The sequence below is a fragment of the Wasmannia auropunctata genome, unplaced genomic scaffold (assembly GCF_000956235.1).
Source record: "Wasmannia auropunctata unplaced genomic scaffold, wasmannia.A_1.0 LD334925.1, whole genome shotgun sequence".
Taxonomy (NCBI): Eukaryota; Metazoa; Arthropoda; class Insecta; order Hymenoptera; family Formicidae; genus Wasmannia; species Wasmannia auropunctata.
In genome coordinates, this window is record NW_012027965.1 from 16,713 (window position 1) to 37,264 (window position 20,552).

Here is a 20,552-nt window from a genome sequence, read left to right on the forward strand (position 1 = left end):
CGGCTATGTACGTGGCCTCTAGTCGCCCGCGAGCAAGCACCGACGGTCGAGGAGGAGAGATCGTCGCGCGCGATCCAGCCGGTCCAGCCTGTACCGTTTATTGTGAGCGGAATCTGAATGCACGGCGAAGATGCATCCCGGTACGAGACGACGTTCGGGATTCTGCTGGTTGACAATAACGCTGCTCGTCGTCGGACTTCTCGTCGGCGACGCCGGCAGCGTTTGGAAGAGACGGGAGGATAAGACCAAGTGTCCAAAAGTGAAGGGAATACGCAACTTCGATATATCCGAGGTATATAGAATTCTCTGCGATCTACATCGATTTAATTAATTTTCCGATTTGTACATTTTAAACGATTGTTCGCACCTGCGTTTCATGTATATTAAATGCAATGATATTGTCTCGTGTATGTACATATAAAGGTAAATCAACAATTTGAATTCTTCTTGCCGGGGACCGTGGATTCCAGTTGTATAGAATTATCGCTTTCATTAAAAGAATATACATACATATATATATTTAAAATCGACTGAATTTTATATTCCGAAATCGAAAATATTTAATTTTCGTAGCCTGACAAGGAATTAGCTTTCTGGAAAAGTCTTGGAAAAATCGATTCTATAGATTCTTTGAGAGAAATGTTATTTAATTCTTATATTGAATAAAAAAATTGTTTATAATTACAGCTACTCCCACAATTAACTCTAGTGTTAATTATGATACTCGAAATTATACATACAACGATCAACACTTTCACTAGTGATCATCAATTTAAATTGACTTTTACCGCTTCATTTAATCGTATCATTTATATGAATGCGTATTTGAAGCATTTTCATTCGACGCGCAATATTAATGCGAAATAATATGAAGTGTACTGATATATTAACCGCCTCTGATGTGATTTCGGAAATGGATAATGAACATTTACTATTGCCAAATATGTCGATCGAATATTAATTATACGAAATACGTAATCCACGATTAATTATTAGAATCTGCAATGTGCAACAGCAATCGAAATGATTGTTTACCGTGCAATTAATGATAACACGATTTATGATTTGACATGAAAATAGTAAAAGCTGTCAAACACGGCATTCCCGCAAACCACGAATAAAATCAGCGCAATACTATCGCTATTAACTTTTGAACAGATTTTGAGTTAGATATATTACAAGATTAATAACTATACAGAGAGAGAGAGAGTTGGGCAAAAAAAATTTTGAATGGCCGAAAGCAAAATATTTTGATTTATGAGTTTTTTCAAACAAGCGAATATGAGAGGTGACAGATAACTCTGTAAAGTACTTTTGCGGAATTTACGAGCTCGCATTTAATTTCCATTGGAAATCCATTTTTGAAAATTGGCACATCGTGTACAATCTGTAACTCTTTGTTTTGGGTTTCAACAATGTATAGCTCTGTGTTTTGAAAGCTATGGAAAAAACGATTGATCCAATTCTCTAATAATAAAGTTATCTTTACATATATCTAGAATGATACATGTACCACTTGACAACCGTGTACTATAAATGCGATTGCAAAGTGTAATATTTAATGTTTAACAATGTACGTGCTTAATTATCTATAAATTTTAATAAAACAGAAAGAAAAAAAAGAGAAGGAAAGGCGATTTTATAAGAGAATAATTATGTATTTACAGTTTTATAACGTATATATCATTGCGAATATGGAATATTAGAATTTAGTACTTGCGCAGACTTTCTTTCCAAAGCTACGTTCGGCGGATTTATTTTTAGATTTGATACGTATTTATAGGAAGACTACTTCAAACATATACTCACATACACGCGACTATTTCCGTTGGTTTTCTTTTGTCATAAACGGTGATACGTACTTTAAGTGAAGTGGATTGTGTCGCAAACGCGTTTTAATGCTCATATCAATTTTGGAAAATTACAAAGTGACTACGTCAAAATGCAATTTACGTTTAAATAGAAACATTTTGGCTTTCTCTATAAACACACAATAGAGATAAATACCTCAATTTCAAGCTATTCCTATATTATTATATTTTTAATTTTACATTACATGAATTTAGATCAAAATTTTGAAGTTTAACACGAGTTTGGAAAAATAAAGTTTCGTATGTATATATTGCAGATGTTCCATTTTAGACTGGATCGCGTGTAACTTTGTAATATTACTGTAGAAATAAATTCTTTATTGAACTTTTTAAAGTAAATCAAAATAAATGCTTCATCAAAATTTAATGTATTAAATAAGAAAAAAAATGTTAAACGAATTTAAGAAGTATAAGTTCGAGAATTTTGATTTATCACGCTTTCACGAATGGAAACAAAGTGATAATCATCTGGGAAATCTCTCAATATATTTCTAACGCCGTTTACTGTCGAGTAGGATCGCTTGACCCGTTGATGGCACACATTTGTTAGCATACGTTAGCGCGAATAAAATCAGCGCGGTGTGGTAAACTGTTGCGCCTATTTCACGCGTGACTTCACGCCTACATCGCACTCGCACGTAACAGCATCTTGCGCTTCTTGCAGTTTCTCGGATTGTGGTACATAGTACAGTACTATGCAAGCTCGGAGGAAGCTCTCGTGTACCGATGTATGAGAGCCGAACTCTCGGTTTCGCCCGAAAACGCCGAAGTTACCATGAATTTCACTTACAGCTTTACTGACGATCCCATTAACGAGCTGCTCGTTGGTAACATCACGTGGAAAATCCCATCGCCGGATTTACCTGCTCATTGGATGCACGCTGAGTTGCCATGTAAACACATAATTAATTTATGTCGCAGCAATCTAATTTCTTTCTAATTTTTATATACGTTGCGTAATGAAAAAAAAGTTTCATATTTTATTTTATTCCTTTTTAATTATTTATAACTTTAGGTGTAACTTTTTTTCTACATTTACTCTATAAAAAATATATTTTCTCAACGGATTCATTATCAATTAAAATTAAATTAATAATTTAATTCAGTAGAAATAAATATTGATTTTTGCCGAATTATTTTATGTTGAATTTGATATTTTCCAGACGAAGGAGTGTACAATACATATGTGTTAGATTCAGATTATAAATCCTGGGCGTTACTAATGCATTGTGCTGAAAAGAGTAAAAGCCCACGATACTTATCTAGCTTCATCATGAGCCGTGAAGCGAGCCTCGGGGCAAACGTCATTTCATATCTTCGGGAGAAACTGCCTAGGTATATTTGTCTCAATGTTATTTTGATTACACTAAAATTGTTTTAGAACTTATTAAAATCATAAATGCATCTTTTGAAAAATAATATTTACGATAAAATAATTTTTTAAATGTTATTTCAATACAAGATACAAATATATATAATTTCAATCGTTAATTCTGAAAATCCTTTACTAATTGTGAGATACTTTTAATGACTTTTTATAACGAAAGAAATATCGATTAAATCAAATTTTATAATTATTTCAAAACTTTAATAAAATTTTTATGCATATCAAGGAAACACTTATTATATAATAAATAAATATTAAAAATTTTAAATTAAAGTGTTGCATTGCCATGTTATTTTATGATTAAAATTTTTATCATTAAAAATAAAATTTTTAATATGTAGGTATGACATTGACTTGGAGTATATGTTCCCTATGGACCAAAAGCAATGCAATAAAACGGACAATTCGGAAGCTGTGCTTACACCGGCACTGCCATCAGTTAAAAGAGGTCACGTCAACAGAAGGCATCCGTTGAAACGAAAACATAGACGCCAATAAATATTCGCTCAAATCAAACATCTCTCCGTTACTTTGGGCTAATTTTATTAATTCAATTAACAACGTGTTATAATACTCTTCGTCTCTTCCTCTTATTTATAATTACATAATTGTAATGAACTTGTTATTGTTTCCTTTAGACCCGTCGTCTCTCTCAATATCTTAGCACAATTCATCCAAATTAATTGAGACACACGTGCCGCAGCACGTACGGTCATCATCACCATCATCATCAATAATTATCATCATCGTTATCATCATTATCATTAGCATAACAGTCGTCGTCAGATTATCACTCAACGCACCTAGTACTTAATTACTGGATATGGCAGCTACAACTTATAAGAAATATTACAAAATCACTTGTGACTCATGCTTCTCGCGTTTTCGCAATGTTTTACGCACACGAACGCTATCACACCGACGGGCAATCCTTTTTTTTTTCCTCGCGCGAGTATTCTCGTTACTCGGCAAATTCACAACTGTGGCTTCGTGAAAATCGTTTCTTATCCGATGTTACAGTCACCGGTCCCCGCAAACGTGACATTGCGCGACGACGACGTCGTGATCCTCCCCTTCGTTTATATGCGTTTCTGAAATATATAATAATCGGGCGCTTTCTGCCACGACCGGTCTTCGTGCCGTCCTGCCGTGATCGCGCGGAATAGGAAGAACGCATCGGGGGGAGCGAGACACGAGCCTATAAATTCGCCTATATGTTTCGAGATCGTTGCGACAACCGAGAGAAAGAGACGGACCGCGATGAAGCCGGGGGGGCTCCAAGAGATCCGCGATAAAACGCAACGTTGTCAACGTTAAAACTATCGTACCACGCCCGCATGTATACACGCATTCATTCCTTCGTTCTACGGGCATATGCATATGCAAATCACCTATTAGTCTCCTAGTAATTCTTTAATATTAATTAGTCATACATTTAATCTTTTTTTTTTTATAATCATTTGTAAATTAATTACCTAGTTGTTAAATCTGTACCGTACTGTAAACCTGCACTCGCGCGCATGCGATCGCGTGCGTACGTATGTGCGTATGTGTGGTTGTATGTGTGTGTTGCGCGCGTGTATAGATAAGTGGGCGGTTGTGTGGGTTGATGTACGTGTGGGAGGCGGGAGGGGCGCATGTGTGTTTCTCTACTGGAGAGATGTGTGTTGTCCTCATTATTATTTCATATAGCTGGTAAACTATCTATTTATCTGAAATTTACGTTTTATAAATATCCTATAGTAAATTCGCGTTTTTTTGTTGTTGTTAATTCGTCATTCGATTATGCGCTTTTGTACGAGGGTGTAAGTAATACGAACCGAGTGACATTATAGTTTTGACGTGTGCCCATATGTGTATCTGTATGTATATCTGTATGTGTGCGTGCGTGCGTGCGTGCGCGTGCGTGCGTGCGTGCGTGCATATGTGTGTACGTGTGTGCGTGTGTGTGTGAATGTACGTGTGTATCTTGTACGAACTTAATAATCGCATACAAGCGCTTCCGAATGAGCACTCGTATAATTCTCACTGCCGGATCGGTATTCGCCGTCCGTGCATTCGTCCGGGATGTGCGGTACGGCTTCGTGCGTTTATTGTGTTACGGGAAATACAAGATCGTCGGTCGACGCTGCGATACATTGTCGGCGAACATTTGATTTTGCGTCCGGGGATGTCTCCATGAGCAACGATAGCGACGAATGGCAATGGGGAAGGGGGAGGGGGAGGAGGAGGTGGGCGAGTGCACGGCCGAGCGAGCGAGCGAGCGAGCCGTCTCGCCCCGACGGCGGTCTCGATTGTCAAAAGTAGAAAGGTGAGAGAAGCTCGGCGGGTGATTAGAGCGAGGGATAGAAAGAGATAGAAAGAGAGAGGGGAGGAGTGGGAGAGAAAACGAAACGACAGGGAAAGACAATCGACCGGGAAAGATACAAAAAGCCGGAAGAAGCGCTCGCGTATACGCGTAGGTTCGTCGCGGTGGGGATAGCCGCGACGAGAGATGAACACTCGTTAGATATTTAGCAGAAGTACTAGACGAAACCGGCGAAGTTCTCTACTGCTTAAAGTTACAGTTAAATGACGGACGGCCGGCAGCACACCAGTTTTACTATTTGTTCTTCTTTTTCTCTTTTGGCTGAACGATCAGAGAAATGAGGGTTTCGATTATTGCGACAGGACCTTTGCCTTTCGCTATATACATACACACATACACACATACACATATATATACAAGCATACGTATATACATATATGTGTGTATTTATATACTATATATTCATTGGCACTGCCGTGCCGCACGATCTCTAGCTTCTTTTCGTTAAGTAATTATACGATAAAGTACGAGATAGGAGGCAATTACAGTTTACGGAAAGTCGATAGATTCCGCAGATAAAGGGTACGAAGATTCAGCCGCTCGGTTTGATGTCCGCGCGAAAGTATGAACGCGGCTATTGTTTCTCGTTTGGTTTTCCACGAATTCTGCGCGACGTTCTCTGATGGTTGCCATCGCGTTGCCGTATCACTGCACATGTATGTAGCTCGCGTTCGCAAACGCGATTGCCTTAAGTGTGGAACCGCGAGAAATTCGTGTGTGAATTCGCCGAAACCGTGCCAGGAATGTGTTCGAGAGAAGCGACAGACTGCGCGGAATAGAAGAGGAAAGACAGGCATTCGTTCAGCAGTCTCGTTTCAAGAGAAGTCCCAGCTGATCCGGAGGGTGTTACTCCTTGTCTTTATAATCCTTTAATCCTCGAAGGAGGAAGACGGAGCAGAGGGAGAAGAAGATGCAGCAGGAAAGAGTTGGTGGTCCGCGAAAAAGCGTCCGTTTCTAGACGCACGTGACGACGTCATTGCCGTCACTTCGATCTTCGTCGTGCTTCGATGATGACGCGTTTTCCATTTTCCAACGGATGGTCCGACGCCCCGTTGACGGACGCGGCGGCGGTACTCATCGACGGACCGGGATGACTAACGGCACGTCGCTGGCCTCCTCTCGTGTCCCGCGACTGGTAATAACAATTACGCGGCGATGGAAAGAATTTCATGAACACACGGCCATCGTATAGTCGCACGCACTTGGATCGTTTTCACCGTCGAGCCGATCGTCGGCGGCTAGATTTGCTGGTACGTTGAGTACGTCCTACGTGCACGATGTAGCTGCCTGCGGCGTATTCCTGCTGTTGGACGCCGGTGGGTGTCTGCGTCGGATCTTCGCGTCGAGAGGACCGACCGTGGTACGATGATCGTCACGGCACCAGCGATCACTGCTTTATCCTCGATGAGCCGTTGCAGTCCGTGGTGACAATGTGACGTACCGGCGAAGACCGCTGTCAGTAGACCCAAGAGACGGGCACCCATTGTGGTGTCGTGTGAACGCGCTCGATCGCGGCCTCCAGCTGGGCGATCGTCTCGTCGAGATCGTTGTTCACGATGGTCAAATCAAAGAAATGCCCGTACGCCTGTTTCAGCATGTCCGACTCCTTCGCCAGACGCTCCAGACTACCGTCGAACTGAAAGCACAAACGACGTTGTTACAGGAATAGTACTTACATATATGTTTAATGAAAAATCGATTCAAAATTTCAGAGCAGAATTTTAAGATGTAATTTTCCACGATAATATATTATCCATACTTTCACACGTTTCTTCTTTTGCTGAACGTCTCATCGAATATTTTCGCGCCACTAACTTATACGTTTAAATAATTTTCTTTTCATGTCCTTTTTTTTATAAAAATGATATGTATAATTTGATTACGTATTTAATCGAACGGACTGAACGATCGGACACGCGATATTTTTTACATATGTGTGTATTTATATCGTCATCAGAAAATCCAGTATTCTTTAATGGTTTCCTCTCAAAGTGTATTAACGGACTGCAATCAGTCGATCAGTCATTCAGAACAAGTGGAGCAGTAATTGTTTGCTTGATTAATCCGGCAAATCCATGATTCATTTGAAGATTCACTGAACGGTTTGCCTAATTGCTTAATTAGCGTGCAATTCCTGACTCGCATCGCACGTCAAGAATCGAGATACGTTCAAGCTGACACGTTAAAGAGAATATTTGCAGACATCGATGTTTTCTCTGTGTACACTCCGATAAACTCTCTGGCTCGTAGTTTGCCGTTATGTTATGCGCGCTACTATAGAGCCCTGTTGAACATTAATCTCATTTTACATGGCAAACGTTTTAAGCACGTTTATGTTTTAGTTAGAAAACGTGTACTGTAGAAAGGTAAATTAGCATATTTCCTTTCTAGATGTACTGTTCTTGATTAATCATCGTAGTTTAATGCGAAAAGTAAATAACATTTACAACTTAAAAAATGTGTAATTATTTTCTATTTAAATATTATTTTACGTAAATTTAAATAATCAATAATCGCAAAAAGAGTTTTACAAATATACGAATTCAGTAAAAAAAATAAAATAAAATAAAAGTATTAGAACATTATCAATTTATACAATACGATTAACATATTTTATTTTTGTAATTATTGTAGAGTAACTATTGAAAACGGAAAATTATATTCAACTTTTTAGTATAAATTTAGATATGTTATTTTTTGTGATTATATATTTCTCGAGAACACCAAGAAATTTTATAATATAATAAAATACATTCGCTAAATCGTTACGTGAACTGCAGTTTCCGGGAAAAATATCCAAAACATGTTGTACATATAGTTTTGTCTTCAATTTTCATACTTACATCCGTAACATTTCCAAATGCTGGTGCAGCGATGAAGACGACATAAGGTGCAAATTCAGCAGTCCGTAAAACTTTCAGTGCCTGCGGTTCAACATCCAATATGGCCATTCTGCCTTCTTCGTGAATTTTGCGAATAGTTTCAAGCTTAGTTCCGTACATAGCATCTTCATGCGTACCTATTTATAAAAAATAAATATTTCAGATTTAATAAATTTAATATTTACACTTCTAAAATTTCAAAATTGTAAAACTTATATATTATCTATTTCTAAAATCTAAATTAATAATTCTAATAATTAATCAATGTTCTCTTATTAATTCTCAATTTCTACAATTAATTAAAACGATTAGTAACAACATATTTATATATTAATTAATTTCAATAAATTTCAAATACGAGAAAATTTGCATGGGCATAATTTACCGTATTCGAGGTATTCATTAGCAGATATATCTGCCATCATTTCATCGTGCGATACGAAATAGTAGTTACGACCATTTTCTTCGTCACTTCGTGGAGGCCTCGTTGTATCTATGAAAAGAATACATTTGATAAGTCTTCCGCGCGATAAAAATATATATAATTTATATAATTTCACACATTTTTCTAATATAAAAAAATAATACTTGATTAATTTAGAATGTCATAAAATGCTTGAGATACTTACGCGGAATAGGATAGGCGTATTTATCGGGATGCTTGGAAATAATTGTATTTTTTATGTGTCGTCGACCGACGCCATGTGCTCCCAATAATACTAAAGTTCTCCGTTGGAAGGCAGGATCTGTGTGCAAAAAAAAGGTAATTATATAATTTAAAAAATTATTTATATCCTATAAACATTATAACACATATACAATAAAATTATAACTCTGATTATACTTAATATAAATTTTGAGACATTATAATAATAAAGTCACCGAGATAATGTGTATTAAAATATGCATTACACATATTACACGAAATTAACTTTATATTAATTTTGTAGATTATTTAGAATTGCAAATGAAACTCACAAGGAAGCTTCACGACCTCTTCGTAGGTCACCAGGTCCAGCTGGTCGAATACAGCGTTGTGCTTTGCAAGATATTTATCCTTGTATTGCTTCTTTTTCCGGCCGAATATTGAGCAATTTACTGCAAAGCAGAAAAGATCGTTAATATGTATAAAACGCCGACGAAACCGGAGATGAAGCTATTCTCTCTTCGAAAACGTCTGCCCGGTGTAAACTTGCAAATTACTGTGCAAGTGTCATGTTACGGAATCCATTATCCGTGCTAACTAACGAGTTCCGTGCCTTTACGGTGTCGGCGAACGACCGCTGAACCCCGATCTTAAAGAACGATCACGATACCGTTCGCCCGTCGCATAACGGAGCTGCCTCGCAGAATTCAATTGTGTTCGAATGTGTACGTGTATCAGAAATTATGTCGACCAATAAAACGACGGTCATCTGCTCTGCGATGCAGGTTATAAATGTCTATTAATGAAATTCCCTGATTTACCAGATTCGCCAGAAATCGAAATAAGGCACGACAGACATTTTCCGTAGTCGCGCGACAATGATCGTTCACGTCGCTAAGATACGTTCTGTAGATATTACTTCTCCTAAACATGTATATCACCCAACACGGTCGTGTTATCCTACCGGAAACGTAATACGCAATTACGCATGTGCACTTAATGTTAGCAACCCTCCGGAGTATCTCGAAAATTGATGCTAACACGAAGTGACACGAACTACTCTGCGAATACTCGACTCCTGGATCAAGCAGAGTCTTGCCTATTGATTATAAAAAAGAATTTCATTCAGTCAGCCAGTTTGAAGGAAGCCATGCCCAAAGGCACTCGGGCGAGGGGGAGGAGTCCTATTGAGAGGGGTGTTCCAGCAGGTCACAAGATGATAACGTAAGATATTCATGATTAACTGATGCATGAGTACTCAAATGTAGGTGTCGTATAATCGGGGAGCCATGGTGAACTGCCTCGCGAATATCATTTTCACGATCACAGAACTACTGCATACTAGAATATACTAAGGAGACTTCGTGTATGACTACAATGTATATCGAAGCTGGTGGATGATAAGCTCGCGTGATTGTGCAAATCACGATATCTTGCCAAAATATGTAGACAGTTGAAAATAGACGGATAAAAATATATATGTATGTGAAAAAAAAAGATTTTTATTTCAGAATCAAGAATGATACAGGAGAACATGTTCGTTCTCGAGATTTTCGGCAAGATATCCCCAAAGTGTTGTTGCCCGCTAACATTTAGAACGATCAATTAATTATCTATTGTAAGCTCCGGTTGTATAATCGTGCTGCTGAGTACGTTTGCAAGTGAAATCGTGCGAAATAAGCATAAGTGCGTCGAATATTTTGCAGCGAATGCATGCATTAAAGCACGCTGTGTAAAAGCATCTATTATTATAATTTATATGCAGAATGTATCACAGTACCCATATTAATAAATTATAATTGATGCGATGCTCTCTCTCTCTCTCTCTCTCTCATAATATTTCGCAACGTTACAAAATTTCTCATTTACACAAGCCTGAAAAATGAACACTTTTAAAAGCTTCTTTTGTTATTAATGCTTAATTTCATATCGTTCATATATTATCCATTGTGAGGAATTTAATGGCATTCATTTTCATGCATTGCGTGATACTTTTACAACTGTGTAATTCAATAATACAGTTTCATATGAAGATCGTGTTGTGGGCATATAAAAATCAATATCTTTTAAATGAATGATATCATGTAAATTAAAGTTTACTTAAGGAGCTGCAGTTACTAAACTGTAAAAACAAAATTATGTTACAAATATTACTTTGACTACGCGATCGCGACTTGCAGAAAATAAATTGTCGCCTGTATATATTTTACGAATATTTATTCACTGTTCTAATAAGCGTAATACATTTTTTATGTGGACTAACAGTTAAAAGACACTGCTTTCGGAACATCTTATCCAAATAACTTTTTTAATAGTGTCACTTATTATTAATTACAAGTTCAAAACTTAAATATATTGTATAATTCCTTGTAAATGTTTCGTAAGCATTAATACACAGGTATTTTATCGAAACTTCGCGCACAAAGTAAAAATATTAAATATCGCCCATACATATTTATTACGAAATTGCGAGAATGATAAATTTCATAATGTACGAAACAAACTTGAAAGCAAAAGCCTCGTGCGTCCTTTTTCGTAAAGCCGCCGAAAGACAATCATCCCGCTTTCGATCTCCTTCTCTGTACTGATGCGTGTGTTAGAAGCATGGGTCCAGTTTGTACTTCATGCGTCTAAAAATACGTTCCTACGTGACTCTACACGTGTCTACCTGAAGGCAGAGACGTACCTGTCGAGCCGTCGCAGCCTTCGGTGTGAGAAGAACATCCACCTTCTCCTTCAGCATCTAGCCCCGCATAACACATATAAACAACAGATATATCACTGCAGCTAATTATTCTTGTATGCGCTAGCTTTCCACTTGCCTATTCCTAATCCGTCCATCATGCCACCCACTCACGCCAGCAGGTGCACACGTAGAGACATATACATATACGTCGACCGAAACTTTCTTGCTACATGTTCTTAAAGCATTCAACCCTCGAGATTTGCATACGACTTCACAACCGCAATTCGCAATTAGGCTTTAATTCTGGCTTTTAACATTACATCTCGAAATCGTAAAACAGCTTCCTTCTATCTATCGTACATTTGCTGATTTATCATAATCTGTGTTTTTTTTTAAATTAACCGGTCTTGATTGTCAAACGTATATATCATAGAAATATGGGGTAAAAAAGGTCTTGCGAGTGACAAACTATCTTGTAACTTAACACGCTTCTCCTGGCATTTCGTTGCTTTTGCGAGCTTACGATAGCAGCAGCTCTTCCGAAGTAAAAGATTTATGGTTAACACAAAGGGGTAATGGCATCTTAAAATTTCATGGATCAGTAACTATCCAAAGTAACGATTACGTTTGTGCTTTATTTCTAGCGTCTGGAAATGATAGATGCTTTTAACCAAACGGAATTGCCTCAGGAACGTTCGTACCCAGCTTCGAGATTCGAAATCGATACGGGTTTATACGTAGGGTCATAGTAGTAGTCACGTGGGGTTTGAATTATAAAACCGGTTCAAACTTTAATGTAAAAAATAAAACTCGGCCTCTATGAGTAATTAATTACATAATTTAAAATGTATATACATAATATCTATCTAAATATATTTACCTAATTAGAATTGATTTAAACATAAAAACTGTATTCGATTATAGCCATAGTTACGTTCAGCATTTCGTGAATTGTGAATTTTAGAAATTTATATATTATATTAAATTGATAATCCATTATTATATATTGTTATTATTATTACTATATACCATGGAAAAGTTAATGTTTACACAATATAAATTAAATATCGCAATTAATTATTATTTATTATTAATCTTATCTACTATCAATTGTTATTAATTGACATGTACTATTAATTATTAATTTTATTTACGTACAATAGATATTGTTATACTTTAAAAAGGTTTATTACGGTTTGAAAAGAATCAATATGCATGATTTTTATATTTTTTCAAAACTATTTTCAAACAAGGAATACCCCAAATTTCCTTAGAATATTTCTTATTATCATCAGAAATGAATGAATATATCATGTATGAAATAACATCACAGATGCCGTAACAGATCAAATACCGTTTGATTTCCGTTCGAAATATCTCGGAGAGACGAACGATAATTACTTAGCTAATCCGTCGTAAACGAATACACTATCGATATATACGCATCTCAGTATAATTGATTGATATATAACAACGATATCACATGCTCCATCGAAAACCTGTACACATCGAACAACACACAGACGACATCGTGTTTCATCAGCACATTCTTGTTTTCTTTTTTTGGCAGCAATGATTTGGTGAAAATCAGTGGGAATTGAGCGGAATCATCAGATGTAATTGGATGATAATGGATTGATTGAGCGGCGGCGAAAGAATGTCATGTAATAACGATTTTCTCAATCGGCGAAATTCTGATTCTCCGTTCTGTACTCAAAAGAGATTCTGCGATCTGCTGGAACCAGTCATTACCGCACTCATTCTACTCGAGTTTTTAACTAAAATTATCCTTATCCTAAATGTCGCATTCACCGTCAGAGAAAGAAAATTATTCTGAAAACGCTTAAATAGGATTACCATTAAAAATACTTTTACAACGAAATCGTCAGGAAATTTTATGCTTTTATGCCAAATTGTTCGATTAAATGAAGAGGATATACACTCTATAGTTTCTCTAGAACAATACTTTTCTATAGTAATTGCTATATCGAATATATTTTCCTTCTCTTTTTAAAGAACTTCATCCATTTTACGGGATAGCAGTCTAGCGGATAAAACATGATGAAAAATGATCGATATCCTCATTAAGCGATGAAAAATAACTCCTACGTAAGGGCAACCGCAAACATCGTCCTTCGTTTTTACATATCTTGTGAGATCGAGAGAACAGTACCCGTGTTCTACGGACGAGCGATTTTACACAAAACACGGGCCAACATGAATAGTCCAAGTTATGTTACCTTGTTCTTGTTTGTTCTTCTCCATAGACATGCAAGCGATGCGCCACTCCTGAAGTTCGGGCGAAGGGATAAGACCCGCGGAACCAGCCGCATTGTCCTTCCGCGCTTGCCACCAGTGATGATCATCCTTGCTGATGATCTGCAGAATGTCACCGGTTTTAAAAGCGATCCCAGCCTGCGCGCAGGGTATCAGTTCGTCCTCCAGTGGATCGTAGTCGAATTGCGCTCGTACGAAAATCTGTTGGTGTAGATCAAAGGTCACGTTAAAATTTCTTAGGGGCGGTCGTTTCGAATGTCGTTATTCTTATTAATCACTTGTTAAATTCGACGTCAAGGATTTCACTTCGCGTCGATATATTTAACGAGAGAAATTATGTAACGGGAAAAACTACTGCAAAAGTGAAATATATATATATATATATATATATATATATATGTATAGCATGTGAGATAATTGGAAAGATAACGTAATGTGCATCTTGCAGTGAAATCATTAACATCTATTGGATTAGTAAAGGAGAGCTTTAATTAACAACAATAGGTCCTCGACCATGAGACGTGACTAAGATATCGTTCTACGGCTATATCGATCGCTGATGGACCTACACAGCGCTGCGCTAGACATAGCGAACGAGTCTAAGTATTCAGCGAGAGAAGCGAGAGATGCGACGTAGTAAGCAACTGGCAATAAAATAGCTCTTGCAAAGAGTGACAGTACAATGTAGAGAATGTACAAAAAGTATATCAATATGGCAAATGGAGCGCTCGCAAGTTCGTTCGAATTTTCAGTGTTTGACGTTAACACGGCGCACATATAGTTCTGCAGTATAGTAAAGATACAAATTCACACGTTGTCCCGAGATAACCAGCGATCGACACGTAGCTCGATTTCGCCACATCGCTTAAAAGTTAAGGAGCAAGGGGCACGTAAAAATACGAGAATTTTTCCAGACGAAATATAAAACTCGTCGGTCTCTGAACGTCGCTGTATGACGTTTTACAGTCGGTATACGCAGTTAGATCATCGACTTTAGTTCAGGGGGAGGGGTGCCTACACGGCTTTTTTTTACAGTCAATCGATACACTCATCGGCATCGGACCGGGGGGGGGCGAGGGGTGAGGCGGGGGCGGGAATTTGTCAACTGGAGGGACACGGGGAGTTGAACAGCGCGAGCTTTTTGTCGTAATGCCACCAGCGACACGATTCGGTCATCTAGCGATGCGCAATACGTAGTATGTACGTGTAAAGGCATACATAGATAGATAGATATATATATAATATACACGTGTGAGTGATTCCATTTTCACAAGAAGCTCAAGCACTAATTGCTGCACATCGCGCAAGGACAGACGCACACACGTATACGCACGCACGCACGCATACCGAAGATATGCACGATGCAGAGATATGCGCGCGGCCATCTACATGAATGTGTGAGTAAAGAACGGCGCATGAAAAGGTGTATAATGTATAGTAAGTACAATGAACGGTACATGATTGCACACAGTAACGAGAGTGCTAACTTCCGGTTAGCGCACGTGTTTCGCGAAACAGAGCTGCGGGGATTTTTCGACAATGTGTATAGGACGTGGGGGGGGAACGGAGTCATTGGAGGGGAGCGAGGGACGACTGTCCATTTTGATTCTGTACGAATATTACTTGTCCGGGTGTGTAGACATTCGTAATTGTATCGGTTTTAATTACAACTAGGAATTTTCTGGACCAAAGTCAGAATATCGACAATAGTGAAACTAATTAACGGGTGTGCACTAATTAGAGCCGGTATATCACACGAACGAGAATTTGCGACTGCGGATGCATCCGGCTGAATATATTCTGCGGCTTTGTTCAGTAGCCAATTTGTAATATTATTTTATTATCATCCCTTTGCGTTTAATAGTTTGGCAATTAATACACGCATACGGCGCGTCTTCACTTATAAATTTATTAATATCTGATCGATTTAATATTCGTACAGCTTTAACAATTGTATAATAATTTTTTGCATGTCGATAAAACTGTATAATTATTTAGGATTGCCCTCACTTCCGATAACGGTGGATCCCGACAAGTACACGCCGTTAAATCCTATCGCCAATAATGTAAAAAAATAAATATGATATATTATATACAAAAAGAATTAAAGAGTTCATGCGTATTAAAAAAATTCAGTGTCTTGGAAATAAATTAAAAATCATGATACAAAATAAAAGTCAGTAATTTACGTTTATTACTAATTCTCGCGTGGCGATTGCAAGATTTTAGATTTCACAATTTTAAACGGACGTGAGTGATCATTCGAATATATAGATGAATCGATATTCTTTCGCGGAACTCGCAGTTAATCGTAGCACTGCCAACGTGCGGTCCGTTTAACTATCAAATGCACTTTCGTCTATACGTTTCCGAAAGTAATAGTGTGTCTCTGTTGGCATCATGTCAGCAAGTGTTCCCTTTGAAAATATTTGAAACCTGTTCGAGCACCGCGAAAGAGCTACACGTTTTCAAACAGGACGACCACGTTTCCATGAATTACGTCAAGTGCATTGAGAAGCGAAAGAACGTCTTTTGATAAGAAATACATGGGCGCTCGGACGAAAGGGAAGACTGTTAAATTTATCTATTGACAGTACAAAATATTCCCTTGTGCAATATAAATAGCTGCCACAATTTATTTAACATTCGTAAAATTTTTTAATTCAACAAACTTCATTTCATATTACAATTTCTCGCAGACCATTGATGGCTCAAAATAAAAATGGCTTGAATAAAATTAAAATATTTTTTTCCAGCTTCGCTTCTATAATAGGTACAATGGAAAGAATAATGATAATCCTTATATACGGCACAGCGACTGAGGCTTTGCAGGCGTTTTTTTATTTCTAAAGCATTCCTCTGAGCGCCCATGCGGATAGGAATTTTTTTTCATATGAAGGCGTGTATGTAAGCGAACATATCGATACGTATTGCTCGCACTTGAGAACTCCTGTCGCGAGGTAGAAGCATTGCGAAAAAAGGAGGGAAAAACGCGCGGGATTAAAAGGAAAAACACGTTGATAAACACGAAAAATTCGCGTTAGAGATCCTACTTTTCAGCGATGGCGTGTATAGATAATATAGGAACAGAGACAGAGTACGAGGCATGTATATATAATGTGTGTTTGTGTGTGTATATATATATATATATGTGTGTGTGTGTGTGTGTGTGTGTGTATGAATATAATATATAAGTATATGTACGCATAGCCTTCTAACTACAGCAGTCCAATCACACCAGATCAAGTGGCGGTACTTACTAACACTGGCAGAGGCTTAATCCTGAACAACTAGAGTGTTGAGGAAACAGAAAAAAAGGAAGATCAATTAATTAATCATGTTTCAAAGTCGCACCAAAGCGTAATACGGATTAATCGAGACCCTCCCCCACGCGTACGTCGCGCGAGGGGAGACGAAAAAGTGAGTAAAGAATGACACAATCAATGATAAACAGCACCTACGGTTGAGTCGCACGCGTCAACGCTTCCGAGATGCACGGTGCGCATTGCTGTGTGGCACATGCAGGCTTTTACTAGATCCCCTCGTATTATCGAACAGATGCCTCTTTCGTACTCTCGACGTCTACGAGCGTTGGGCTCCCACGCGCAATCTACGCGTACGATATCCAAATTGGTGGTGTGAAACCGCAGTAGTTTCGAAAAGTCTCGACTCCACGGATACAGAGAAAAATAAATATAAATCTCACGCGAATTATCATGATTGTCGTTTCCGTAATAAATATGGAAATCATTTTCGTGTGCAGCATCGAAATGTTGGCCCGCCGAGAATATATGTACCTGCTTTTTAATCCAAAGTTACCACCTGCAACAGCGTTCTGTACTGAGTCAGCGATGTAATTAAATAATTTGGCATTTTTCATTATTAAAGAATACAATATTGATAGAAATAGTGGAAAAAAAGTTTTGCTGCTTCATTGAAGTATAGAAAAGCTTTTAAAAGTATAGAAAAGTATTTAAAATATTAATATATTGATACGTTGTACGTCTCATTGTGTTTCGCATTGTGCAAATACCGCTGATACAGTACGAGGGATACCGCTATTGATAAACAATCTAATTAAGCAAACAATAGCAACAATCGTTAATTACTGCTCACTTATTTAGATTTTGTACGAAGTGATATTACACGCATAGATTATCGTTATTCATCAGTGTGTGCCCAACACCTGCTGCAAGTCGAATGTACGAAGTAATTTCAAACTCGCAGTTCTGCGGCACATGTGATGAGCGTGGCCGTGGAAATGCGAGTTTCGAGCGAGAACTCTCGATGCTTTCCTGTCGGGAGTCGGGAGGAATCAAAGCGGACTGGTACAATTAGCAACATTCTAATGCTCGGTGGCCTACGCCTCGCGCTTTACGTGATAGAGAAGTTTCCGCTCGCGTGTTTCGTTGAAAATAAAATACTCTCGAGCGAGAGCAAGCCGCGTAGAAGTTCTCCGTGGTTAATCCCCGATAGCGCGTAAAATCTACGATTTTAGATCACCGTTCAAGTTGAGCAAAAATATGCGCGATATGCGCTCTGGGCCATGAGCTTTCTAAATCCCGTACCGAACGGTCAGAATTTGTTTCCAACGGAATTATCATATTCGATGAGAGACACGCTTTACAGACTAAATAATCACGCTACGATTTCGTTGATGGCCGCTTCTATATCAAGTGAATAATGATTTATAATATACAAGCGAATGAATGTGAAACAATGGATAACGTCAATTTAGAGTGAATAAAAAGTAGAACCATACATATAAGAAAATAACAGCAATGCAACACGCAAATATAATAAAGAAATTCTGCGAATTGACTTCATAATGTATTTGCTGACTCAATATTTCAATTTTATCTTCATTTCGTTGATTCGATATGAAATTTACACTGGAATGCCCGGAGATAGTTTGTCCACTAATGGTTTTAACCATCGGTAAACAACGTTAGTTAAATATATGACGATGTCCTCCGTCGGCAAATTACGTGCGGGTCGCAAAATAATGCCGGGGCAGAGAATTCGACGGTGAAGTTAATTATCCGAACAAATTAGAATTTACTGCGCCACGAGTCAAACGCATTTTTGACAAATCGATATTGCGCCCCGTCTCCTTCGTCTCCCATAGGATCCGTATATGCCGCAACACGGAAATTTCTATCCTATCTGATTACAAATTCCTATCTCGCTTCGATTCGGACGAGAGGAATAATGACGCGAGTCCCTTTTATGAAACCGATTCCGCGGAGCTCGCGCGTAGAGACGCGCCTTCCCAAACTTCAGGCCGCACTATTCGAATAAAGTCACCGTGCGATTGTGCCCATCCCGTTGCCATAGTAACGTCGCAGAGGACAGTGCATGGACATGGTGGATTCGGTATGTGGGTTTTCGACGTGCATTGGAAGCTTGCGCTCTACTTCAAAGAAGAAATGAACGGGCGAACGATGGGGGAAGGTTTGACGATGGTATGCCGCTGATGGGATTTTCAGGCGACACTGGGAAAGACAATTCTACTCAGTGATATAGCAGGTACTGCGCTATCGACAACTCGTCTGGTGGACTGACTGCTGCTGATGCTGCTGAAATCCTCTTGTCGATTTCCATCGAGGGGGAGAAGGGGGGAGAGGGCAGACTATCTGCTTCCGAGTACCAGACCAGAAGAACTAGGCTTCCGGGCCTCTCGGAAGAGGGAGACAAAAAAAAAGAGTCGTATCGCAGTGCAGAATAAACTCGACTGAAAATTTTTCAGCGGTCTATCGCGGTACTCGATTCAATTTCCAAAGTGCGAACTACCCCACCGATGCATTTTATCGTGGCAATCGATTTGAAACGCGATTGAAAAATCTAGACCTTTTAAGACAAATTGCCAATATCTCGTGTTATACGATTGCTCTTATATTTTAACGCAATTGTGAAAAATCTTATGCTCAACGAGTTAATTAACATGACGAATAACTACGCGTTAGAAAATTTTTTTAAATTCGAATCTATTTGTAATAACGCTGCACCGCGATGCGTCTCTTAAAGAATTGATTGTGCTTTTGTGAAATGATCTTTCACTCGTTACTGTAAAGGGTTAACATTCTATATGAATTATGAACATCGTAGATAATGTAAATCGGATATGTCAGGGTGAAGAACACACAGACACGTAAAGATTACCTATTTCATCCACGCATACTGCAATTAACAAATGTGAGTGTATGTGTGTGTATGAGGTGGTACGATGTGAGTGAGGGTGGTGAACGAAGAGCAACGTGTGATGCAGGAGTGAAATATGATTACAGCTACCGAAGATTTTTCTATCGTTTCCGCGGATTTACCCGAGAAACCAGAAGCATTCGCTTCAGGTTTATTCTGAGCGTCGCCTGACGACACGAAATTCTTATAGACGCCTCTCTCGCACGCGATCGCAGAAATCGTACGTCGAGTCAT

The 20,552-nt window shown here is 38.4% G+C and overlaps 2 protein-coding genes across 2 annotated transcripts in view; one reads left to right on the plus strand and one right to left on the minus strand.

Moving 5' to 3' along the window:
• Positions 1–3,876, plus strand: LOC105457861 (apolipoprotein D). Its single transcript, XM_011702767.1, has 4 exons — positions 1–292; positions 2,536–2,764; positions 3,035–3,206; positions 3,600–3,876. The coding sequence occupies exons 1-4, from the start codon at positions 131–133 to the stop codon at positions 3,754–3,756; spliced, it is 720 nt and encodes a 239-aa protein (XP_011701069.1). The 5' UTR covers positions 1–130; the 3' UTR covers positions 3,757–3,876.
• LOC105457862 (peripheral plasma membrane protein CASK) overlaps positions 3,785–20,552 on the minus strand; it is a gene marked incomplete at its 5' end in the record, with an annotated part of 26,746 nt that continues 9,978 nt past the window's right edge. Inside the window, 8 exons of the mRNA XM_011702768.1 lie at positions 3,785–7,262; positions 8,470–8,645; positions 8,894–9,001; positions 9,138–9,254; positions 9,487–9,606; positions 11,841–11,897; positions 14,081–14,318; positions 17,378–17,407. Of these exons, the coding sequence (XP_011701070.1) occupies positions 7,083–7,262; positions 8,470–8,645; positions 8,894–9,001; positions 9,138–9,254; positions 9,487–9,606; positions 11,841–11,897; positions 14,081–14,318; positions 17,378–17,407 (1,026 nt within the window). The remainder of the gene's footprint in view (positions 7,263–8,469; positions 8,646–8,893; positions 9,002–9,137; positions 9,255–9,486; positions 9,607–11,840; positions 11,898–14,080; positions 14,319–17,377; positions 17,408–20,552) is intronic.